Consider the following 26,329-nt stretch of genomic DNA (forward strand, 5'->3'; position numbering starts at 1 on the left):
TGCAAGCGTGCAGAACACTGGCAGATAAGAATGAAATGCAGCTGGATTAATTACTGATGACTACATTATTCTAAAGTTGGACCCATTTTAAAGAAGAAGCAACCTAGACATCACCTAAGAAAACCAAGAACATTTCTTCTATTCAATGTGAATTAAATAGCATATGACAGGATGGAACATATAGCTCTGTGAGAAGTACAGACAGCACTCAAACATTTTAGGTAGAGAATTCTGAAGAAATAAAGAAGAGTAGTTGGAAGAGAAATGACTTTTCTAAGTTTTGAGGCTTTTGTACATAAACTGTAGCAAAATCTGATGTATATTCTAAACTAACACAAGATCAGAAATACAAAAGCTCAATCACAAGGCCCTGTACAGCTTTTTGGCTCAACGTAGACTCTTTTACTTGTTTCTTGCCTTGTTTTTTTCACAGGTTCATATCTCATCTACTGCTCTTTAAAAAGTAAACTATTAAAAATAAATAAATAAATAAATAAATAATAAAAAGTAAACTATTATATTTAAAGGACCACATGGAAATCGCACATCATTTCTGAATTGAGTTCAGAAAGCAAAGAAACATGAGCTGTTGTTCAAGGTTATTTCTGCCTTTGCAAATAAAAATGTGATATTTGCCCAAGGCTTTAGAGAATACAGCAAGTTTAGATCATTTTCAGGAATATACTACCACCATCATTTTTCTTATGCAATATTTTCCACTTTTATGTAAGAAGTATTGAATTTTCCTCCTAAATATTAAACCAAATAATGTATTTAATTTTAATAGCACAAAAATCAATATCAAAACATTTATAAAGTAGCTCTATGCTTATTCTCAAGTTTACAAAATTGTTTCAGTTATCTACACAAGTATCTCACTCTAATATAAATACAATAAAATATAATTTTTAAAGTGGTACTTACTTTTCTTTGATGGTATCCTCCATTTCCTTGAATTTCTTTGACAAGTTATTTGTTTTTTCAAAAACCAGAGCCTTATCACCTGGTAAGCCATGGCTGGATATCTCCTTCAAGAGACTGTGCAAAACTTCAAGATCTTTCTTGTGTTCTAAAAATTCAGAAGTTGATTCCTACAAAGCATTTAGATATTTAGTCAATATGAGTATTGCTAGATCTTCAAATGGCATTCCACCCAGAGGTCTGTGTGGGATCAGAATTACTCTATTCATAATTTCACATAAGTCTGACTATGGCCAGTACTTTAAATATAATAAACATGCAAATAGGCTATTTGAAAAAGAACACAGTAAACCTTATTTAATTTAAAATGCCTTCTATATTTTGTCTCTTTGTGGCTTCTGGTATGTAAGATGAGATGAATGGTGTTTCTTTTCAATCAATCAGCAAAGGCTTCAAGGAAAAGATGAGGTTTGAGATTTTTAAAGGAAGAAAACATAGATCTTTACTAACCTATAAGCAATTAAAATGACGATTGCCAATTATAATTCTGGCAATAAGCACATGAGTTTACCTTAACTATCAATCTACCAGATTAGCCTCCTGCATAGTAAGGAAAACATACCTGCATATACTGAGACAATTCAGTAACATCTTTTCCTGGCACATCTACTTCAGTAAGAGCCTGAGTTTTTGTTTCTAAAAATGTTTGGAGCTTTTCTGAGAGGTTCTCAAACAGTTCCACTTTGGTTTTTAGCTCCTCCATTTTGGCAAGTTTTTCTTTGTGTTTATGACTTGCTTCTGAAAACCGAGAGGACAAGTCCTTCATTTTGGCTTGCAGTGAGGATGCGGTGGATGGATCTGTTGTTTCCATAAATTTCTTCACTTTTTCATTCATGGCATTTATACTGCTCTGACGACCTGCAATATCCTGTTCCAACATCTAAAACAAACCAAATAGTGCATATGCTTTATAATGATGTTTACAAATAATGTGACTGAATTTTTTTAAATGACTATTCATAACAATATAAGCTTGCACAACCTGTGACTACAGAGGTTAACAGTTGAAACTGAATGACAAGTTTAAACAGTCCCTTGAGAAATGTCATCTTAAATCTCTCCAAGGGAAAGTGAAGAACAGCTGGCTAGTTGCTCAAATGAGGCAGGAGGCTTCTGCTACTCAGCAACCCCTACGATCTAATGGAGTCTGGGGATTAGCCATGGTCCTAATTCTTAAAAGGCTAGACAAGGCTGATCTGATTAACCTCATGTGCAGCTGGCTGAAACAATGATAAACAAGATAAGACTTGATGTATGCATAAGCCCTCCATAATGAATAATATTCAAGAAAAAGTACACAAAGCCCTTCCTACACTTCTTTCCAGAAAAATCTTTTACACACTTGATTTTGTACAAGCATTATTTTCCACACTCATATTCAGCAAATGCCTTTTTGTATCCCTAAATTTATCTAAAATCTAACTATATTTTGAGCTTATAAAAGTGCTTTTTAAAAAAACTGTAAGTGGGACTTTTTTTAAAGTCACTTACAATGTTTTTACTGATGATATCCTGAAGAGCAGCAGAGTTTAAGGGCACTTGACCTTGTTCTTTTAGAGAACTTTCCACACTTCCCATCCAGTCCAGCATTTCATCCAAGCCATCCTGCACACTCAGTGAACGGGTCAAGGTTATCTGGAGTTTTTCATTTCGGTCATTAACAGACTTGGACAGATCCTCATATCTTCCAACAATGTCATCTACTCCAAACACATCAGGAAATATTAACCACAAAGTTCTCTTTGCCCTAGACCTTTTCAAAAACACATGAAGGTGAATCATACAAATTCCACACAAGAATTTTAAAAATAAGTTCAATGATAAATTCCTAATGCATAATCAGAACACCACCTAAAATGTTAAAATACAAAGAAAAAAAAGAGTTCAATGGAAAATGAAAATTGAAATCTTTTTTAAAAAGTTAATATATATATCCCATCTGCATTTGAAAAGAGATTTTTCTGTATGCATAAATATTTGAATTGTCCCTGAGAGAAGAAAGAGTGGTCCAAACAACAGCAAATCTTTGAAATAAATACTGGTTCTCAATCTGACATTTCACATTAGCCATACTTATTGATAATTACTTACAGGGAAAAAGGTGAGTCACATGCAGCTATTCTCAAAATAATACACAGTCACAAACATTTATGAAGAATTAAATATTACATATAAAAATTATTACTCTCTCTCCCTCCCTCATACACACACACAAAGCTTTTGTCATACTTCCCAACTGATGCAAATGACTCAAATGCAGAGAAACTGGCAGACGCAAATAAACTGAGAAAACAGGCAACAATGAAAATCCACTTAAAGTTGAGACTATGCTTCTAAAATACACACTAATTGTATTTAAAAGTTTAACAGCAGACACAAGAGAAAAATAAACTTAACAGGCTAACCTATCTCATATGAGGATAAACTTTACCTTCAATTCTAAAGATAAGACGCTAAAGAAAGAAAACCCTTTCTGGTCTCGTTTCCGCTTGACTAAAGCCCTACATTTTAATATCCTACATTCTATATTGTAGACCAATGAAAAGTTCGAACAACAATGGTTTTTAATGTATTCATCTCTTTCTCTCTGGAAAACAGTGTTTTAAATGGTGAATTTATCACTTATTATCCAAGAATTTTAAAAATGTTTTAATTATTTCTGAGTTCTTTAGTCTCATACATTGTAGAAAGCTTCGGTAGAGGAAAGCTGTGGGTCCTAAAACACCTCGATAAAATGAAATCTCTTACAGGCTTGTGTTTGGCCTGTGAAGCATAATTCATACAACAAAACAATATAATTGTTCTAATGCTACATTATCAGAAAACAGCTTGAAAATTTTCACTGGAGTGAGAGGTTAAACGTAGATGATTTAAAGAGAAAATCATGCTCCTCTTACTAAAACATAATGAAGCCCATCAGCAGACTGAGTGGGGAGGGAGACAGCATTTAATATTCACCAAAATGCTATCAGCAAAGGAAACAGGCAGTGGGCTCAAAAATAAGCTCTAAACAATAAACGCTGGAGACTACTAGTTGGGGGAGAGTGGTGGGAGGGTAAGGGCTGAAAAACTCCCCATTGGAGACTATGCTCATTGCCTGGGTGATGGTTTCAATCATATGCCAAACCTCAGCATCATACAACACACCTTTGTAACAAACCTGCATGTGTACCCTCTGATTCTAAAACAAAAGTTGAAGGAAAAGAATGAGCTCTAATTTGGAAAGTCACAAGAGCACAGGATCTGAATGGCAGCTTGAGGTTGGCAGGTTAGCAACTTCTCAATTGGGCAACTGTGCATCAACAGGGCAAGTAGGATCAGTGATCTGTTCAGCCATAATAAGTGACTTCCCAAGAAAGCCAGCTATTTTCATATAATTAACAGATTTGAGTGACTGTTTGCTATAGACTAAATGGTTGTGTCCCCCAAAATTCATATATTGAAGCCTAAGTCCCAATGTGATGGTGTTTGGAGGTGGGGCCTTTGGAAGATGTGATATTATCATATAATAAGAAATATTTGGTCTCTGACCATAGCTCTTAACATAGAGTTCCTAAAACCCTTCTGATTTCCTCAGTAATACAGACACTAAGAGAATCTCTTGCTCTGGTATCTGATCATTGACCCCAGTTCCTGACACAGAGCTCCTAAGACCTTTGTGATTTCCTGAGTGACAGGAGTATATGACAAAGCTCCTAAATTCCTTGGCATTTCCTGAGTGAGGGGTCTCTTTTGTTCGAATGAGGTGATGCCTGGTGGCCTCTTGGATAGTCTTAGGGTAAGAGAAGCAGGGGAGAGTGGGAGATGTTGCCAGGGAACCAACCATGTGATTAGACAGTTGGAACTGTCACCTCCTCAACCTCTGAGGAGGAAAGCAGGGCTGAAGGTTCAGTTGCTACCAATGGCCAATGATGTAATCAGTCATGCCTATGTAATGAAGCTGCCACCAAAACCCAATAGGTTTGGTGTGGAGAGTTTCTGGATAGCTGAACACAAGGAGTCCTGGGGGTGGCATGCCCAGAGGGCATAACGTTCTGCTCCCCTTCTCCCATACCTCACCCTGTGTATCTCTTTCATCTGGCTGTTCATCTGTATCCTTTGTAATATTCTTTACAATACACAGGTAAATGTAAGTAAAGTCTTTCTCTGAGTTCTGTAAGTCACTCTAGCAAATTAATAGAACCTGAGAAGGGTCATGAGAACTCCAATTTGTAGCTGATCAGTCTGAAATACAGGTCACAATTTGGGACTTGTGATTGGTATCTGAAGTGGAGGCAGCATTATGAGACTGACCCCTTAACCTGTAGGGTCTGAAGCTAATTCCAGGTAGACAGTGTCAGAATTGAATTGAATTGAATTGAACTGAACGGAATTATAGGACATCCAGCTTGTATCTGCTAGATAATGTTTGATGCATGGGGAGAAATTCACACAGATCTGGTCACAGAAGTGTCCTGTGTGGTGATTAATGGTGTGTGAAAGTAGCAAAAACACTCAGGTTTTTTCTCTCTCTCTAAGGAGGTAATTAGGTCATAAGGGTAGAGCCTTTGTGAATGGGATTAGTGCCCTTAGAAGAAGAAACAGGAGAGAAATGATGTCCCTCCACCACTCTCTACCAGCAAGATAGTGGCCATCCGTAAGCCAGGAAAAGGGCCCTCACCAGAGCCAGACCATACTGGCGCCCTGATCGCAGACTTCCAGCCTCCAGAACTATGGGAAATAAATGTCTGTTGTTTAAGCTACCCAGCTGATGGTATTTTTGATATCATAGCCTAACGAAGACACTGTTTAGTTTGTACCTCTTAGTAATAAAACATTGTCACTGAAGTAAATTCTTGATTTTAGTAACTAAAAGTTATTTTAGAAAAAGGTAAAAAAATCTACTATAAGCATTTCTTTTTAATCATTGGTTTTCTTAGAAGTCAGAAAGATATTAACAGAAACTCCTCTATACTTTAGTTTCACATATTCCTAGAAAAGTATGTCAGAGATTTTAGTCTTAAAATAATGTAACAAATGAATTTTAAGCAACCAAACGTGAAACTATGTACACTTAACAATGGGAAAAAAATTATCAAAATGCCTCTTCAAATAACAGAAATACAAATAAGATCGTCTTTCTTTCTCCTTCATATGCTTATACTTAAGTCCTCACAGCAATGGTATCTAATGTGGATATACAAGATGCTGCACTGGGACAGAGGAACAAAATGTTAGAAATTCCATTGCTACTTTCATTTTATACTTTAAAACTCAATACTTTTATATTTTATAATTATAATTCATATAATAATATAGTACATGTTCATATGACTTATAAATATATCTGCATATATGGAGATACACGCTAAAAGATCATTTTTGACAGGGGCACATAATAAAAAACATCTGGATATATGTAAGAATGAAAGACAGGGTTTCCCTTCTACAGAGTGGTCTTAAAAGAGCTAAGTTCCATTCTTCTCTTCAAGTAAAATTTCTACTCAGATTTTAATTCATGCTCTATTTAGGGTAAAACATATGTCTAGTCATCTGTTGTGGAATATTTTTACTTCACATATTCACACACAGAAATATACAATAACATTAAATATTATGAAAAGCAAAGCAGTGAAAACAAAAAATACATATATAAGATAGTAAAAAATATATATTGATAATCCACTGCACATTTGGTATAAACTAAATACTGTGGGTGGATACAAAAATAATATACAATAGCTCTTTTCTCAACAAACACATTAATCTAACACATAAAGGCAAAAAAGTACCACTATACCTGTAATCAAGTTTCTAGTATCACTAAAGATAACTGGGTAACTGGAACCCTCAATTTGAGTGAGGCCACTAAAATACTTCTAGAACACAGAGAAGTGGGAAGACTTCTCAAAGCGCATCTCTCAGGCTGGGTACAGAAGCTCACACCTGTAATCTCAACATTTTGAGAGGATCATTTAAGCCCAGGAGTCAGAGACTAGCCTAGACAACATAGTGAGACCCCATATCCACAAAAAATGTTTAAAAATTAGCTGGGCATGACAGAGCATTCCCATAATCCTCACTTCTCCAGAAGCTGAGATGGGGAAGATTGCTTGAACCCAGGAAGACAAGGCTGCAGTGAGATGTGACTGCACCCCTGCACTCAGCCTGGGCAACAGAGTGACCCCTGTCTCTAAAAATAAAAAAAATAAAATTAAGCACATCTCTCAACCTCTTAAGCCCATGTTCCCACTATTGATAAAGATCCTCAGAGAGTCTATTTTGGCCTTCAGTTGAAAGCCTACCTCTACCCAATCCCAACAACCAAGAAAATTTGGTGACATTCTGCTTCCTGTGGTGGACATTACAAAATGAATTTCTGTTACCTTTTCTAAATATCAAATTTAAATTTAAATATACCTTTCAAGATACACAGCCGCTGCCCTTAAGATTCTAATATACCTGCCAAAGAAGGCATGCGTTTTCCCAGATTCAGGAACACCATTTCACAGAGAAAGAACACATAGAACACAGTCTAAAATTAGTGAACATTCTTCTCCATATCTATTAGGATACTTTTCTTTAGAATTTACCTGTGAGACAGGAAGAAAGGACATGAATATCTTACCAAGTGTTCTCTGGATATCATTCTTGGCTGGAAGTAAAGATCCCCTGGCATCTAAAAGTACTTCAGCCGTTCTTTTCAGTTTCTCTACAGCAACCTGCTGACTTGATATCTGTCCTTGCAGAGCCTGTAAGATTAAAAGCTTTTCAGTTAGACTCAGTAGGACTAAATAACAGATTTCTAATGTGGACAAAATAATCGGTAATAAGATAAAGTAAAATTGGACAGAATAAACTTTTCTTTGTATCAACTTTCATCATCAACTTACTCCAGAGTTCTTAGAGTAAGGCCAATTATGAAGTAGCATTAGCAAAAGCATGAGGCAGTCTGGATAATACAAATTAAGTCTTGAAATAAACCCTTGAACATATATATTTTCATAATAATTTCCCTGGTTCCTGATCATACAACCCACTAACTTTATACCCTGAGTTACCCCTTAACCCCTACTTCTAGGCTTTGTATAATACCTCAACTACTACCAAAACAAACAACAGAAAACATATGAGACCATTTCTGACTCCAGGTAAAGAGATAAATTAGCCCGCCCAAATCAGTAGATCCTGACTCAATACTGAGTCATTTTTATTTCTGCTAATTCAATAAGAGTTACTGAAAATCTAACAAATTCAAAAAGCCTTGCTACATTTTGTGAACATATAAAAATAAAAATGAACACGAAGCTTACACTCAGGGATTTTACGGTCTGAGACAGGAAGTGGTAAATGCCTAAGGTGAGTATGAAAAACTGCTCTTGGAAGTTGGCAGGAAAAAACAAAAAAAAAATGGGAGGGAAATGAGAGCCACCTCAATGGTAGTGACACTGAGAGATGGCCCTGATGGAGTGTGGATTTGGGAAAACAACTCCCTGCAGAACAGACCAAAGACACAAACATGAGGACAGAAAAATCACAGGAGAAGGGAGAGTCCCATCCAGTTTGACAATGCATACGGGTGAGTAAACAGAAATAGGCCTGGAAAGGCCTCATACATCAGGCTAAGAAGTTTAAACTTTATCCTGTATCAATGGGATACAGGATCTCCCTGTATCCTGTATCCTGTATAATGGGATACAGTTATGCAGGGCTTCTGGGTAAGGGGTTCATATGCTCAGGGCTGTCCAACAGAAAGGCTAAATTTGTAGCACTGCATGGATTTTTCCAAAGTGCTGAGATCACAGGAATAAGCCAATGCTCCCAGCCAATAAGTGGTATTTATAAACAAAAGTGAGAGCAAGCTTAGAGTAAAGGAATGCCTGTTTTGGAATTCATGAGTCCAAAGTGCTTTTGGGACCCTCCTACAGAAAGAAACAGCAAAATGGGAAATGGCAGAGACCTGGAATACAAACTGGAAATAGACATAGAGAACTGGAAGTCAAGACACATGATGTGACTCCTAAACGAGGAAGCACAGCAATGTCAGAGAAGGAGATTATAAAGAATCATGGAGAACATTTACATATAAGTGATGAGGAGAAGAAAAAAACAAACAAATGTAACTGGTGAGGTGAAAATGGGCCCAGAATAATTCTGTCCCCCAAGATTAAAGGAAGAGGGAAGTGGAAAAGATTAACAGTGTTCATTGCTTTGGAAAGGATAATGTAAACTGAAAGACTAATGAGTCCTTGAATTTAATTAATGGAGGTCCCTGCGTATCTCTGAGCAAACAGATGTGGCTCAACAATGGGAAGGAGCGGAAAAAAAAAGGTAGAAGCTAGAGCCATAGATACGTCTTCCAGAAGTTTGGCCCTGCACTTCTAACAGCTCTGACAGATCTCTGCAAAAGCGGGCTGCCTGGCCACATAGGCCTCTGCCTGGCTTTAATTTCTCTTAAGCGACTCAAGCTCCTCTTCTGCTCTTTTGTATTGGGATTTCAAAGCCCCAAATGTCCAATTGTAGATGTGAACTCATCCTTGGCCATGGGCCTAGCTTTCCAACTGCCTCTTGAATATTTCCATCTGAGTATATGCAGTCACCTCCACCTCAAAAAACCTAAATCTGAACTCATCATCTCATTCTCTGTACCGACACTTTCTCCTGGGGTATATCTTAACTACCCAAGTAGCAAACCTGAAGTTCCTCCTAGATTCCATCCTAAGGCTTCTTTTCCACATGCAAATCAACCATTTAAAGCTTTTTTCGAACATAGAAATCAATCGACAATTTTACCTCCTTAATATTTTTTAAAAGTCAACTTTTGCTTCATATTTCTCGATCATTACAGGATAATGTCTCACTTGGATTGTCAAAAAAAAGAATCCTGTGTTTCTGCCTCCAATCACTTCTCTAATATAGCTCCTAATGTGTTCTATCTAAAATACATATCTGACCATGTATCACCCTGATATAGTTTGGATATTTGTACCTGCCCAAATCTCATGTTGAAATGCAATCCTCAATGTTCAAGGTAGAACCTGGTAGGAGGTGATTTCTCAGGAATGGTTTAGCCTCATTATCTTGGTGCTGTCCTTAAGACAGCGTGTGAATTCTAGCAAGATCTGGTCATTTAAAAGTATGTAGCACTTCCCCACCGTCCCGCTGCCCCACCTCTCCCACTCCCACTCTTCCTCTCTTTCCCTCTTTCCATCTCTCCCTCCCTCCCCCACTTCTCTCTCTGGCTTACTTGCTTCTGCTTTTGTCATGTCACATGCCTGTTCCTGCTTTGCCTTGCTCCATGAGTAAAAGCTCCCTGAGGCCTCCTCAGAAGCTGAGCAAGGTCAGTGCCATCCTTGTAGAGCCTGTAGAATCATGAGTGAACTAAATCTCTTTTCTTATAAGTTACCCAGTCTCAAGTATTTCTTTACAGCAACACAAGAGCAGCCAAATATAAACCCCGTTAAAAATTTATTAGTAGTCTCCCTTCACAATAAAGGCCAAGATGTGAGCATGCTATAAAAGGTCCAATGAAATCTATTCCCTAATTCTATCTTCAATCTCAACTTTCTGTTCCAGAAATATCCAGTACAGCTATTTCTTACCTATTGATTCATGCTGGACCCAGTGTCTTAACATCTCTACATATCAGCTTTTTTGTGCAACCTACCTCCACCATCCTGAACCTGGCTCTTATTCACCCTTTAGTACTCAGCTGGGAAACCTTCCCTAAGTCTCTCCTCACTCTGAGCTTTAGTAAGTGTACTCCAAGGAACTCCCATAAATACCCTGTGACTATTATCGGATTCATCTGTGCCTTCTTGAGAACTAAGAAGTCATCCCTTTCAGCTTTCTATTACTAGTGCCTAGATCAGTGCCTGACACATAACAGGCTCCATAAAATTTTTTTCTGGAATAAATGAGCAACTACGTAAATAAATGAACATATCAGGTGTGAGATCTAAAGAGGTTCTCTTCTATTTCAGCATTATTTATTGCCATTATTGAAATGCCTAAAGCTAATGGCAAAAATTTCCTCAAGTAATCTTCATAATCCAAGAAACTGGGATGACATACAAGCAATCTGTGTATGTCAAAAGGCCCACCAAACCATGACTGACATGGGATCTAGAATACCAGAACCTATAGTTGTTTCGAGATGCCGAAGAATCTTCATCATAGTGGATCTGTTTGAAAAATTCTCCTAGCAGTTTAGTTACGGAAAGCATAAAAAATTCCTCAAGACATGAACTTTCTACCTGTGACCAGACTGAATTCTAGACCACAGGGACGGCTCATTCACACAACATGGTTATTTAGGAGATGAAGTACGTGAAGGGTACCCTCTGAAAATTTTTTTTAGAGTGTGAGTTTACTAAGGGCAAGAACAGAGTTTTAACATCTTGTGCCTCCATAAAACCCAGCATACAAATGTTTACTGAATGAATAAATACATGTAGAAGTGACCATGGTTCTATTAAAACATCCAATACCAAAGATGGCCCTGTCTACCAGCTTAAAACTTAGAAGTGAATTATAAAAGAAGCATGTCTTCTTTACCTCTTCTTGTCAAAACACCCCATGTCTTTAATCTCGACAATTATATTGAAGAGGTAATCATTTTTAATTCCTAGCATGTATCAAGGTCCTAATTTAACAATAATAGTTGTTTATAGTGCTATTTTGGAACAAAATTGTTCATCCCAGTATTCAAATGGGTACCTTATATATTGTTCTGAGTGGATTTCAAGAAAATTTAAACATGAAAGAAGGATCTATGACAAGAGAATACCAGTTGGGACCAGAAGACAGCGAAATCTATAAACTTATGGGCATTTGTCCAATTCATAAAAGTTTCCTGACTTAACATCACCCCAGAAATCAGTGCAAGTCTGGAAGGCTGACATTGTCAGTCAATGTAATCTAGCCCCATTGCTGGTTCCAAATCCAGGACTTGAGACTGGTCTCAAAATCCTGTTTTCTACACCTCTTCTGGGGCTAAAATCTTGTTTTATCCACTAATTTCCCTGGAAGGGGATCTTGAGGAGTCTTATTATGGCCTAGTAGCATCAGACTGTTGACAACACAGTTAACAGTTCTTTGAATAATAATGCTGATAACAACATGCTACTGGCCAAAAATATTTCAAATGAAATGAACGAATTGGGTGCCCCCAAACTACATTTATGATGCAACAGTATATAAGTAGAAGATAATATATTAAACATAGAAAGACTAATTTTTTTGTAGTAGTCTCATGGGTTTATATTATAGTTAAAAGTAATTGTAAAATGTTAATAAACATGAAAGAAATTGAAGCTACCTAATTCTCATAAAAATTTATCCTTGATACATTCTGAAATCTTCTGAGAGAAAAATATGTGCATTAACCAGCAACAATTTTAATTGTACATTTAATTTTTAAAATTATGCTATGACTTAATTAGAACTCATTCTCCTTAGAGATTTCTCTTTCCCTTTCATATTTCTTTAACTGCCTTAGGACTAAAAGAATCTTCTTCTGCAGCAATTATCAAACACGTTTTTCCATTTTAAAATTTATCGATATATCTGTTTAATTAAAAAATCAATGCATTCTTTTGGGTTTTTCTTTTTTTGCTCTAGTGATATAAAAATTATTTTTATACAGAATATAACCTGTTTACTAACATAGATCTAACTTAAAATGTATTATTTCTATTTTATTTATTTTCTATACTTAAAATAACTTCCTAAATGATATATATGCAATCAATAATTATTTTAAATGATTTGCATTTCCTAATAAAATAATGACCTCAATGTCACAGTAACTCCTCTTTCCCACCACATATCTTGTCCTTGAATATATAATAAATTGGGAACTGAAAACTTTATTAAAATAGATTTGTTCTTGTCCCTGTGGAAAAGAGAAAGAAAAAAAAAACAGGACTGAAAATGCACATTGGAAAAATGAAACAACCCCTGGGGAGGCTGCATGGACCTGGGAATGCTGACCTGCCCATGGCATCTCTCTGGTGCCCAGTGAAGGGCTAGATAAACTCTTCAGTCTGGGAAAGAAGCAGTACCTCCACCCTCCTTACCTCCTGACTGTCACCTTTCCTGCTCTCATCCTATGCTTCCCACCCCTTTACAGGCCTTCTCTCTGCCTGACATTAACCTGCCACATTTCACCCAGGTGTGACTTAGCTTTCCTTAGCTCTCCAGAAGTTGTCAATCTCAGGCAATACCAATTTAAGCTTGCTCATCAGGGTACCTGTTTCCCTTGTCAACGGCACAGTGACAATTTTTGACTCTGTAAATAATATGCAATTAAATTCTGAGAGATAGTTGTGTAACTGGCAATCCTGTGTTTATTTTCCAGCTATGGCAGCAATAACCTACTATTATTGACCTGCTAAATCGCATCATAGAACAGATGGATGAAATGAAACTTTTAAACTCAAAATTACGGGTCACATTGAATAATGATAAAATATTTTTAAATTTCTCATCCCTTACTTTAGAATTTTAAAATGTTTCAGATTTTAAAAATAGATTAAAGACTCTCTGCCAGTGTGAGTATGACTGAGAGTCCCACAGTTAGGCAGTTTTGATATCGAGCCTGTATTTCTGTAAGAGCAGGTGGACTTTTTGAGAACTGTGCTGAGTAATTATTAAAGTTTATCTCTGTGAATCATGTAAATATTCAATAAGAACCCGAAACCTGGTCCTTAGAACCACTGAATGTGACAGTAGCATCCCTTCTTCCCTTCTACCTCTCCACTCTTTAACAAATATCTATTGAGTACCAACTTTGGGCCAGGTAATATTCTAGGTGCTGGGAATACAGCAATGAATACAACAGACAAAAACACCTGTTCTTGTGGAGCTTAATTCTAATGGAGGAAAAAATAATGAACAAGGTAAGGAAGTACAAAGATAAATAAGTGGCCAGAACAATATTGAGTTTTGTCTGGGGAGTGGAGGCATTGGAATGCAAGTCACAAGCTGTAACAGCAATGTCAAACCTGTTAAAAAAACATGAGGAAGGTTGGGTGTGGTGGCTCACACCCGTAATCCCAGCACTTTGGAAGGCCAAAGCAGGTGGATCACCTGAGGTCAGGAGTCCAAGATCAGCCTGGCCAACATGGCAAAACCCCATCTCTACTAAAAATACAAAAAATAGGGCAGCTGTGGTGGCAGGCACCTGTGGTCCCAGCTATCTGGGAGGCTGAGGCAGGAAAATTACTTGAACCCAGCAGGCGGAGGTTGCAGTGAGCCAAGATCATGCCATTGCACTCCAGCTCGTGCAATGGAGTGAGACTCCAGTTCGTGCAATGGAGTGAGACTCCATCTCAAAAAAAAAAAAAATCAGTGAAAAAAATGAATGTATTATGGAGAAATAGAGTCATAACTCCCTCTGGAGGGAGAAGTATACTTTTCACATCATTTGTTCTTCTCTCTTAGCTGAAACTATTACAAAAGTGTGGGAAATTGGAAGATTTTCAGTAAGACTACTGGAGATTTGGATCTTTGTCTCTCTTTTTACCTTGGTCTCTTCTAATTGTCTTTGTAGATTTTTGGGGTCCACTGCAATAGGTTCAGATAAGTGTTTGCCAGCCGTGGCCTCACAGGCCTGGAGTCCAGAAAGAAGTCCACAGGAAGCATCTTCATAGTGTTGGTATTTATCCACCAGATCTTTAAGATTATTTCCAAGAACACTGCACTAAAAATCAAAAGAGAAAAGGGGTAGGAAATTAAAACCCATTATTTTCACATGCATCAAATAATCTTAGGACCTACAAAATATGTACCCTGGAAAAAAAACCAGATTTTTACCAAAGTTAAAAAAACTTTGTAGGACTAAGATTTTTTCTTTTATATGAAGAGGCACCCTCTAAGAATCAAGAAGCAACCATAAAATAGACAGTTCTGGATTTATATCAATTCAAAAACATATTTACAATAGCTGAGTCTTAATGTAGAATGAAGAATAAACATATCAATCATCAGAGGAAGAAGATTTTGATACATCATGTGTATAGATAAGGATTTGATGGAAGAGTTTTAAAGGTGTTTAATAAATTACTTCTATATGTTGCACAAGATTAATTACCAAAAGGAAGACAAAGAGTCTATATTAGAATGGAGCAAAGTCCAAGAACCAACGATGGTCTTTAAATCATTTACGCAACTTGGCAAGTCTGTTCAGGTTATATTACAAACCAGGAAATATTTTCTTAGATTTTTTTCAAAAAAAAAAACCTTTTTACTTGACCACAGAAGTAAAAGAAGAAACACAGTCTGTTATTCATTAAGTATTAAAATAATATACTGGTCAAATATATTAGACAAACACCTGCAGTATTTGTGAAGAGGATAATCTGAGATGAAACCAGTTCCCAAACTTGGGAGGCCGCAAGCATCTGTTTCTACTTAGAGTCAATGCACAACTGCCATCTGGTGGTCACATTGGATATTAGAGCACTTGAGAGCTGGGCCTTCTGGAAATCATGCTCTCAAAACTAATTTTAAGTTTCTAATCTTTAAATACATTGTTCAGAAGTAAAGCAGGTTAGAAAGATAGAGAGAAGGAGGCTAAAACTACCTTTCCCTCCTGTTTTGTATTTTAGGTTTCTTGTCTCTTGTTCCAAAACAAAAGAGGACCAAGTGAAAATTATAATCACAGATTTACCTTCCTCTTAAAAAACCAAAATAACAGTACCTTAGAGTAGAGAGACCTGAACCGATCAGTAGCATGATCCAATTTGCGTTGCACTTCTCTGTGGGTTGCAGAAGTGTCAATATTATCCTTGTCAACCTTGCCACCATCTCTCTTGCTGCAAGATTTGGCAGCTTCCAACACTCTGTTTCCAGAAATTGTGATGTATCTCAAGTCACCTTTGTGAGAAATGACGTCTTCTGAGAAACTCTTCTGCCTCTTCAGTTTGGTCATTAAACCACTGAAGTCATCTGCACCTGCCTCCAGGTTTTCAAGTTCTTGTTCTGACTGCTGTAGCCAGTGCTCAAACTCATGATAGTCAGCATCAAACTTCTCTAATTCTTCCTGCAGAGAGTGAGTTAACTTCATTTTCTTCTCTGACTCAGCCAGTGCAGTTTCATAGTGCGCTTTCAGTTCCTTCATGTTCTTTTGCAGTTTCTCTTTTTCTTCAGGAGAGAGATACTGACCCTGTTTCTCAAGCAGCACTTGTGCAGACTGAGTGGCTATGATGACTGCTTGGTGCTGAGAGATGATCTCCTCGTGTTGGGCCTATGTGAAAACAAATTGGTCATAATCTTCAGGCAGTAACAGGTTACGCCAAGGCTGCAGAGAGTCCTTGCCACCTCAGGACTGACAGGTTTCAATGAACAGCAGGGCTACAACTTGCTTCTCATTCCCCGTTTCAAGTTACACCATTCTCCCTTTAATTGGTGAATTTCAGAATAGCAAGGCATTTGGAGCACACTAATCTTATTTTAAAGAAAATTTCCAATCTTGTCTATGTACTTAATCAGATAGGACAGACACCATTTTTTGGAAGCTTGGGAAAATGTAACAAATTTCTATTCCAATTCTAACCAAAAAGTATCTATAATCTGATCTCATTTGATTCACTGCTTTCTCACAACTACCCAAAAAAGAATGTCTTTACCTAATGTGGGAGCAAATAAGTACAACATTTTTTATTACAAAATGATCCTGGAAACACTTTTGAATAGGGAAAAAGATTCTGTAACTTTAAGCTTTAAAAACATTTCAAAAATAACTAGGCAAGAACATTGTACATTCAGGAAAGTCCAATGGACATTAAAGAAACAGATATAATAAAAGAGAATCCTAGAGCTACTCAGCTTCACTGGGCCTCAGTTTCCTGCATGTGAAAATGGAGACAATAACTCCTACACATCACAGGTTTGCTGTTAGGAGTACAGGAGATCACATATGTAGAGCATTTCCTTCAGAGATGACTTAGTGCCAGAAATGCAAATCCACTCTGAAGGCAGGGAGGCAGGGCTCCCAGGCAGGTGTGCTACAGACAGGTCACAGGTATACAGAGCTACTGATTCCCGTGGTCTTCAGGGCAGCAGGGGGGCAGCAGGGAGGTGGAGTCCCTGTCCCTCCAGCCATAAGCATCTTCTTCCATTCACCCCAATATGCCATACAAGTGTGGCAAAAAGGATACTAACACTTCTGAGCAATTTCCCACATTTCTTATAACAGCTTACATGGAGCCCAATGATCCAGTCCCAAGGTCCCATAACCGGAGAGCTCTTTTTATTACCTCCAGATTCTTTGCTGCTCCCACACTTACCTCCATCCTCCCCACCACAGTAAACACTTTAGGACCTTTTCCTCCTGTTGTTCTTTATCTAGCTACAGCTCTTTCATCAGATATCTGCTTGCCTAATTGTGCCCGTCTCCACTGAGTCCTCTCCAAATGCTGAAAACGGGTCCCCCACCCCACACTCAACCACCCTTACCTAACTCCTCTTCTGCCTTAGCACTCACTGACTTCTAACATACCATATAACTTAGTACATTTCTGCTGTAACATTCTCACTCCCTAGTGTGCAAGGCAGGCACAGGGAATTTATTTTGCTCACTGTGGAATCCCAAGTACCTACAGCAGTGCTGGCACACAGGAGCTGAGTGAAAATTACTCTATGCTGTGAAACGGACTTCTTTAGAAGCACTGCTATGGGGCAGCCATTCACTTGTAAGTCTGATTCCAATTAGCGCAGAACTGGCTCATTAACACCAGCATCCTCACTGTCTATAACAATGTCTGCCACCTTGTGGGTACATGGTAAATATTTTCCCATAGACTGTGTTTTGGTATTTGAAATACATTAATATGCTACCCTCCAGAAAGGCTTTGCACAAAATAGGATGGACAGCCATATAGAACACCATGTAAATGATCAGATCCATCCCTTTCCTCCTACAGATGAGGAGTCTCAGGCTAACTTGGCCCAGGACACGTGGGACAACTACTGAAAGCTAGAGGTTTCTGGCTCAGGCCCTTTGGCCCTCTCTCCATGCTACCAGGTTGACTTTCTAAAGCACAGCGTCCCATATTCTTTGAGGTAAAATGGTCAGATGGAAAATGTCATGCTGTGCCTAAAACCAAGGGCATTCCTGTGTGACATCTTTATATTTTAATCTGCCCACTAGTGTCTTTCACTACCTTGGTCAACTTAATAAACTTTCCTGACTTCTTTTTAACTGACTCATAATGTTCCTTTAGGAATTCACCAGAATTTTCATTTTGAGACCTTATTTTTCATAATAAGGTCCTATAACAGCCCCTTAAAATTGTGAACAGTAAATACTCTCATTCTTCTTCTGGTTTAATTTATATTTTCTATAAGAACCTCATAGGGAGTATCCTATTCCAAAGATTCCAAAGACAAAGAGTGGGAGGAAAATATATAGACCTGCAAAAGTTTCTGATGTCCACTCATCTAACTGTAAAAGCCAAATACTGAAATAAAATCACTGACGCTTTAAAAATGGTTCTACAGAAGTCACCTCTGCTTCTATAGCAGCATTAATGTTAGCTTTAATTTATGTCATGCAGTAAATTTGTAGAAGGGCTTTTATATCTCTTTTCACCAATAGCCTTAACTGAATAGATGAGCTGAGCTCAGAAAGAACTTAAGTGAGCTCAATTTCAGCCAGGCACAGTAGCTCATGCCTGTAATCTCAGCACTTTGGGAGGATGGAGGCAGATTGCTTGAGCACTGCGCTTTGCAAACAGCCTGGGCAACATAGTCAGACCTATCACTACAAAAAAATACAAAACTTAGCCAGACATAGCAGCATAAATCTGGAGCCCCGGCTACTCAGGAGGCTGAGGTGGGAGGATCAACTGGGCCAGGAAGTCTGAGGCTGCAGTGCGCCATGCTTGTACTCTAACCTGGGGAACAGGGTGAGACCTTGTCTCAAAAAAAGGTGTTCTCTTAGAACACAGATTCAAATTTAGCAGAGTGAGCATATGGCCTAGTTTTAAATCCAAATTCCAGCCCTTTCTAGATGTGTAACTTGAGAAAGCTACTTTATTACTGTCAGTTACAGTTTCCTCATCTATAAAATGAAAATAAAAACCCCAAAGAGTAACTGGGAAGATGAAATGAGTTAAAATGGAAAGAACTTTCTGAGAGTCCACTTTAACTGTTCTATAAATGTTAACTATTATTTTTATTAAATCTTTGTAATAATTCTACTTCACATATATGGAGAATGCCTAACAAATTATTTCTCATTATTTTTGACTTGCTTAGAGCTCTCATAATAATTTCTATCTGATATGATTAAAGGAGGAAAAAACGTCTGTCATCATTAAGATTTGAAAAGAACTCACGTGTTAGGTTATTTCTCTCTTTACCGACCCGGAAATAGAACTGAACGATTTTACAACAACACACCTTAACTTTCTGATATTGCTGATTCAGATTCTCCTGGGTAGTTCCAACTTGCCCATCAACATCAGTCTCCAACAGGTTACCATTAACTTCATCCTCTTCTCCAATTGCTGACTTGCCATCACCTTCTCGAAAATGGGTCCCATTCTGTTCAATTATCTGTTTGCGTTTTGTCCCTGCCCTTTCTGAGTCTTTGTCAACAGTTGACAACCAGTCCAAAAGGTTTTCTATTTTGGTTTTGCTCTCTTCCAGCTGCTTCACTGCTGCAACCTGGGCAGGGAAAGGTCACAGGAGGAATTCAGAACGTGGGCCAAGGCATAGTTTTAAGACATTCCAAAAGTAAATACTTAGCTCATTTTAAATTAGAATGAGGGTACTAAAAACTGATACACACTGAAAACATACTGAAATTAAACTTTAGAGCAACAGGCAGCTACTTTCAAGTTTTCATTGTTCTTAAAAATACATTCCAAAATTTTAATTATAATTGACGAGTGATCACACATTTCACAGAGAGGAAGTTTCATAACCTCACTTAAATATTAAGAGAAAGATAAGCAAAGCCAACTCTTCAAAACTTTTGTAGTATTTGGTCAGCTATGTACCTGGAAACCCAGAATCCTACAATAGTCCTTAGTGATAATCCTTGCTTACTACCACCGGGTATCACTTAATAATAAATCAAGTAGCTGTTAAGCTAATGATTTTTGATACAGGAATAGTGCACATATATTTGAATAAGGACCTTTTCAGTTTCTTCCTTGATTGCTGTTGTCACAACTTTATCCAGCTCCTTTTTGGACTGTTCTGCTTTTAAATTAAACTGTTCACACTTTATCTTAGCTTCATTCAGTTTCTGTTCAATCAAAGCCTTATCTTCCCGTGACAGCTTTTCACCATTCTCTTTTAAGAAGTTCTCTGTGTTTTTCACTACTTCTGCCAATGCCTGTGCACTTCCTTCCATATCTTTCTGTAATTCCTTGTAACACAAAAGGAAAAAAAATGTATTTTATTAAATTATTACCTATTTAGCTCTTCCAGAGTTGTAGTTCTAAAAGACAGGGTAAGTACAGAGTCTAGTAGATATGGTTTGATTACACATATTCAGTATGTTAATTTGAGTTGATTTATTTTAATCACAATACTTAATATAATTTGAAACTCAAACACTATTAAAGAAAAGCATGGATTTTCATGTTTAATGAAAGAATGCAGTCTGTGAAACACTGAAAACACATAACTATTCAGTATATAATCTATACAAATTTGCACACACCAAATTTTTGTGTATTATATGAGCACATGTACAAATGCTTGTAAATACATGGTAATAGTTACAGTTCCTAAACTTTTATTTTTAAGTATGTGTTTACTGCTCAGGATAAAAGTGAAATAATTTTCCTAGTGAACTAAGATACTTTCTTTTTCTAAACACCAGACTCTATAACATGTGATGTTTGCTTCTTTGCCTGGCTGCCAGGTAGCTCAAGATTAAGATCTCTCCTCAGTAGTTATGGCTTTTCTCTTGTCTAGATTTCTCCATGTGGTTTTTCCTCTTCTTTTCCTCTTTTATCATGAGTTTTCATTCTCTGTATTACACTGTTTGAGTTTTAATATTGCTTTTTCCATACTTTAATCCTCTTGAAATTTGTCTGAGAAGTATTTGAATGAAAAAATCCTATTAATTGAGCTATTACTATGTGATCTTCACTGTGCTAGTGTGACTTAACACACAATACTTAACGTTTATAATAATGAAACAATGAAAGTATGACCTATGAAGAAACTGAGGCTCTGAGAGATTGTTATAAAGTTAACAATGTATAAAGTCTGGAATCTGAACCAAGAGCTGTCTAGTTACAATGACAATGTTCTCTCTCCTGACACCAAAATAAAGATAACTTTATCTGTTGTTACTTTTATTTTTTCCCTTTCCTTCAGTAAAAAGGAACAAATTGCGAGAAAGATGGAGTAAGAAGGAGCTAAGAAAGAAAAAGAACCCAAACTGATCGCTATTTCCTCTGATTTGCAAGTCATAAGTAGGTTGGCCTTAAAGGGATCCAAATTGTAATTCATCACACAGGTATTTTCATTATCAAACCCCCTTTAATATTTCCTCCACTTAATATCTCTTACCAAAAAAAAAAAGTCAAAAAAATTATCTAGCTTGCTTGAAGCTGGAAATCTAACTTTTAGTATACAGTTTAAAGCTCAAGCCCAAGGCATCTGGTTATGCCTTGCTTCTAAAAAGCAAAAATTATTGGTATTTTTCAGTAATCCTCACTGATTTCCAAATGACAGTAATCGAACCTAACATCAACAAAGAGCTGCTGATAGAAAACCAAATTCTACCTCTTGCTTAGACTGGTATTTCTTTAACTCAACTGTGCCATCACCAATCATGAAGGCTTCTTGGTGACCAATCAGGCGGTTTTCAGTTTGGGTAAGAAGATCACATATCCCTTGAAGCTTCTCTTTATACTCCTGCTGACGCTCTGCCACAATCTGAAGTGAAGAAAATCCAAAACATCTTAAAAATGTGTGGTGGTCGCAAAATCACTATTGCGATAGCTCCTTATTAGAACACATTTTTCAAGTTTCATCTAATAAGCTTTTATAAGTATGCTGTAAACATGATAGCAGTAGGGTACAAACTGAGCAGGGTGAGACAGAACATATGAGCATATCCCATATACAAAGAAAGTGACCACGTTTAGATGAAACTGCTCAACAGAATACTGGCCATGCATATTTGTAAGAGATGGAACTTCTGACCAACAGGAAGAAACATCCCATTTTCTTAAACTCTTGAAACCTGCGACACACAGAATTAATTCTGCAAAAGGACATCAAAAGAGAAGTTAGTTGTGATATGTAGGCTAACATATTTGATATGTGTATATAGGTTATCATGCTAGAGACAATGTCTGATGCTTCAAGAAATAATAAAAGGAACATTGCATGCAATATTTTTACTTAATCACTATATCTAAGTGCATTCTCACCTCTTTGCTCATTATTGCTACTAGATATAGCGCTCATATAATTCATTAATTCTTCTTAAAGATTAAGAAGTCAACACTAATTACTCGCACCTTTCATTTTCCTACTATACATACACTAATTATTCATCTTATAGCCATAAATCATGTTTACTAAAAGCCTAACATGTGCTAGGCAAGGTACTAAGTGTTTTATGTACTTTTCTTGTCAATGCTCACAACACTAGCAGGTAAGCACTATTGTTATTTCCAGTCTAGCAATGATTAAACTGAGGTTAAGTGACTTGCCCTAGTTCACAGAACGAGAGAGTAGTACAGCTGGGATGTGAAATCAGGCAGTCTAGCTCCAGAGCCCATGTTCTGAATCGCTGTGGTGTACTGCTTCCCAGAGGAAAACGAAACTCTTAACCTTCTTTAGCCACATGTTCATCAATGCATTTCTGAGTGCATTCAAATATCCTAGTCTTATGGGGCAGGGGGCAATCAAAACTCTCACTTGAAGTAAGTATTTCTGAGAGTCACAAAAATTAAAATCAACTAAATTATAGCATCATTAGTGAAAACAATATTGTTATACACTGTAGGATTTGTATGTACACTGTATCTTATTCATTAATGCCTTTCCAGAAAATTTTTCCTGTCACACTATACTCCTTGGGTATCTACATTATGGTTTCACACTAAAAACAAAGAATGCCAACTCCACAAAGAAAGGCAAACCTTCTGATCATCAAGATCTTGCTCTAGATGTAACTGAGTCTCTAAACGTTCCAACTGGGTAGTTACTGATTCCTGCACATCAAGAAAACCCTTCTGAGTTCTATTTAAGAGCCTCAGCAGTTGTTTGCTTTGGTTGGGAGACAGATCCTGTGCATATTCAGAAATGAAGAACTGCACATCAAAGGCAGTAGTCTCCAGCTGCATTTTGGTATGTCCAAGGTCTTTCAATACATTCTGTGAAAAAAGTAGTACAAGTTACCAATGGAGAGCTAAGCCATGATAAAATTTATATTAATAATAACATTTATCTATATTTTTAAAATGCACTTCTTATATCAGGGACTGAAAGTTTTATGGAATTTGTTTACATCAAAAATCTATTTATCATCTAGTAATAAATGATAAATTAATTATTTAAATACCATGGTAGTTAGTATTACATAAAAAGATAACCCCTCTAAAAATATTTTATCTTTACCTGTCACATTGCACTTAAAATGTAACTCTGACAAAAGGCAAAAGCCTAACTTACAGATATTTAGCACACTGAAGAGAAATATCTACCTTAAAATATTACTTGCCAACATTTAAAACATCCGTGTAATTGTGGTAACATACAAATAAGACTATGGGGGATTTTAAGTATGAATGAAATAGGCCAGAATTTCAGTTTTCTGACTCTCAGGCCAGGAGCCTAATCATTGTTCATGAGGAATGCTGTTCAAATTAAGAACTTGGGGGCAAAAAAGAAAAAAAGCATGCCAAAAGTGACTAACATGGAAGTCATAAGCCACATACAACAGGTCACATATACAACGATGGTCCCATAAGATTACAATGCCATGGCCGGGCGCGGTGGCTCAAGCCTGTAATCCCAGCACTTTGGGAGGCCGAGGCGGGTGGATCACCAGGTCAAGAGATCGAGACCATCCTGGTCAACATGGTGAAACCCTGTCTCTACTAAAAATACAAAAAATTAGCTGGGCATGGTGGCGCATGCCTGTAATCCCAGCTACTCAGGAGGCTGGGGCAGGAGAATTGCCTGAACCCAGGAGGCGGAGGTTGCGGTGAGCCGAGATCGTGCCATTGCACTCCAGCCTGGGTAACATGAGTGAAACTCCGTCTCAAAAAAAAAAAAAAGATTACAATGCCATGTTTTTCCTGTACTTTTTCTATGTTTAGATACACAAATACTTACTACTATGTTACAAATGCCTACAGTAGTCAGTACAGTAACATGCTGTACAGATTTGTAGTCTAGGAGCAACAGGTGTATCATAGAGCCTAGGTGTGTATATAGGATACCATCTACGTCTGTGTAAGTACACTCTTTGTTGTTTGCAAAACACAACATCACCTAACAATGCATGTCTCAGAATGTATCTTCATCATTAAGTGATGCATGACTGTACTACACATATTATTATGTATTTACATGAGGATTTTTATATGGCTAATTTATGCTATTATATACTTATGTGACTAATACATAAATAAATGCATAAATAAAAACCTCAACATGTGAGTGGTATAAGAGTTTCATAAGGCATTTGGGATAGCATCAGAGTGGTACCGTTAAAGTTGTGATTATTTTATAGTTGTGTCAACTATGAAGAAAAACATCTCTATGGATGAATCTAGAAACCATCATTCTCAGTAAACTGACACAAGAATGGAAAACCAAACACTGCATGTTTTCACTCATAGGTGAGTGATGAACAATGAGAACACATGGGCACAGGGAAGAGGACAACACTTACTGGGCTAGGTAGGGGGGAGGGGAAGAGAGGGACGGGGGGTGGGGGGTGGAGTGGGGGAGGGGAGAAATACCTGATATAGGCAACAGGGTGTGGGGGGGATGAAGACAGCAAACCACCATGGCATGTATGTACCTATGCAACAATCCTGCAGGATGCAGGATGTGCACATGTACCCCAGAGCCCAAAGTACAATAAAAAAAAGTTAGATATAATTAAAAATAATCTCTAGAGACAAAGAAAGGAAATAATCCTTTATAGCCTTAGCAAAGTCATATTTTCTAAACACTTGTTAAAGCCACAGGTTTTAAAATATACTTTGTCATCTTTGTTTTGATACTTGCCTTGAGAAACTCCAAATGTTTCTTTACACATTCAGAATCTTGAACATTCACAATCTCAATATGCTTCACAGATTTGCTTTTCTCTGATATCCAATCTGAGAATGACTTAAGTTTATGCAAAAATTCTTCATGGGAAACTACCAGTTTAGACTAGAAAAAAAATTGTACAGTCAGTTGTCGTTCCCAAAAGTGTCAAATTCTTAAAAATAATGAGTCTGGGCCGGGTGCAGTGGCTCACGCCTGTAATCCCAGCACTTCGGGAGGCTGAGGCGGGCAGATCACGAGGTCAAGAGATCGAGACCATCCTGGCCAACACGGTGAAACCCTCTCTATTAAAAATACAAAAAAATTAGCCGGGCGTGGTGGCACGCGCCTGTGGTCCCAGCTACTCAGTAGGCTAAGGGGGAAGAATCGCCTGAACCCAGGAGGCAGAGGCTGTAGTGAGCTGAGATTGCGCCACTGCACTCCAGCCTGGTGACAGAGCCAGACTCTGTCTCCAAAAAAAAAAAAAAAAAAAAGAGTCTGGTTTAATGGCTTAACACTCTAAAAATAAACTACATCCTATGACTAAGTCCTCCAATAAAAAAATTTTCTTCGTAAATCAAAATTTTGACATTTTATGCCTACCATTTCAGAGTCAATCGCGAGCATGATTTGTTTCATTCTTTCAGAAGACACATTGCTGAGGGAAGAGAAGGCGGTCTGCAAACTCTTGTGGTTTATACTCAATTCTTCAAGATGTCCTCTGGGAAAGTCACTGGGAAGAGACTTTAAAAATTCTTCTGCCGACTTCATATCTTTTCTTAAAATAACAGCAATTGGAGCCAATCCAAATTCAAATGCCTGCAAAGAAATATATCCCGGATCTATTGACTACTTAGTGAAAAACACAAATATAAACGTGAAACATAAAAGTGCTCTGCTTCTTTTCCCCAATCATGCAGCAGCTGACTACCATACGTAAACAGGCAGTAGACAATTCTTACCTCCAACTGTCTAAGTTGATTCTTCAGAGCTTCCAGATTGTTATCCAGAGATTCCTGGCTGTCTAAGGGGGGTTGCATATCTTGAAGCAATGTCAAATACTCATGCATTTTTTCAGTGTGCTGTAAACACTGCTGTAATTCATTGGAAAACTAAA

General features: G+C 37.4%; 1 protein-coding gene across 31 annotated transcripts in view; it reads right to left on the bottom strand.

The window, feature by feature from the left end:
- Positions 1–26,329, bottom strand: part of DST (dystonin) — a 496,895-nt gene that overhangs the window by 115,354 nt on the left and 355,212 nt on the right. For 24 of the 31 annotated variants that reach the window (XM_032299802.1, XM_032299799.1, XM_032299795.1 and 21 more), the window contains 13 exons: positions 26,175–26,324; positions 25,816–26,031; positions 25,189–25,338; positions 23,088–23,321; positions 21,718–21,870; positions 20,111–20,344; positions 19,369–19,635; positions 15,665–16,210; positions 14,489–14,665; positions 7,589–7,712; positions 2,473–2,681; positions 1,544–1,861; positions 925–1,091 (listed from right to left, as the gene is read on the bottom strand). In XM_032299802.1, coding sequence (XP_032155693.1) covers positions 925–1,091; positions 1,544–1,861; positions 2,473–2,681; positions 7,589–7,712; positions 14,489–14,665; positions 15,665–16,210; positions 19,369–19,635; positions 20,111–20,344; positions 21,718–21,870; positions 23,088–23,321; positions 25,189–25,338; positions 25,816–26,031; positions 26,175–26,324 — 2,945 coding nt within the window. The remainder of the gene's footprint in view (positions 1–924; positions 1,092–1,543; positions 1,862–2,472; positions 2,682–7,588; positions 7,713–14,488; positions 14,666–15,664; positions 16,211–19,368; positions 19,636–20,110; positions 20,345–21,717; positions 21,871–23,087; positions 23,322–25,188; positions 25,339–25,815; positions 26,032–26,174; positions 26,325–26,329) is intronic. The other 7 variants (XM_032299818.1, XM_032299820.1, XM_032299821.1 and 4 more) reach the window with 1 other exon arrangement.

This window comes from Sapajus apella, unplaced genomic scaffold (genome assembly GCF_009761245.1).
Source record: "Sapajus apella isolate SASKATOON/1434 unplaced genomic scaffold, GSC_monkey_1.0 scaffold41, whole genome shotgun sequence".
NCBI lineage: Eukaryota > Metazoa > Chordata > Mammalia > Primates > Cebidae > Sapajus > Sapajus apella.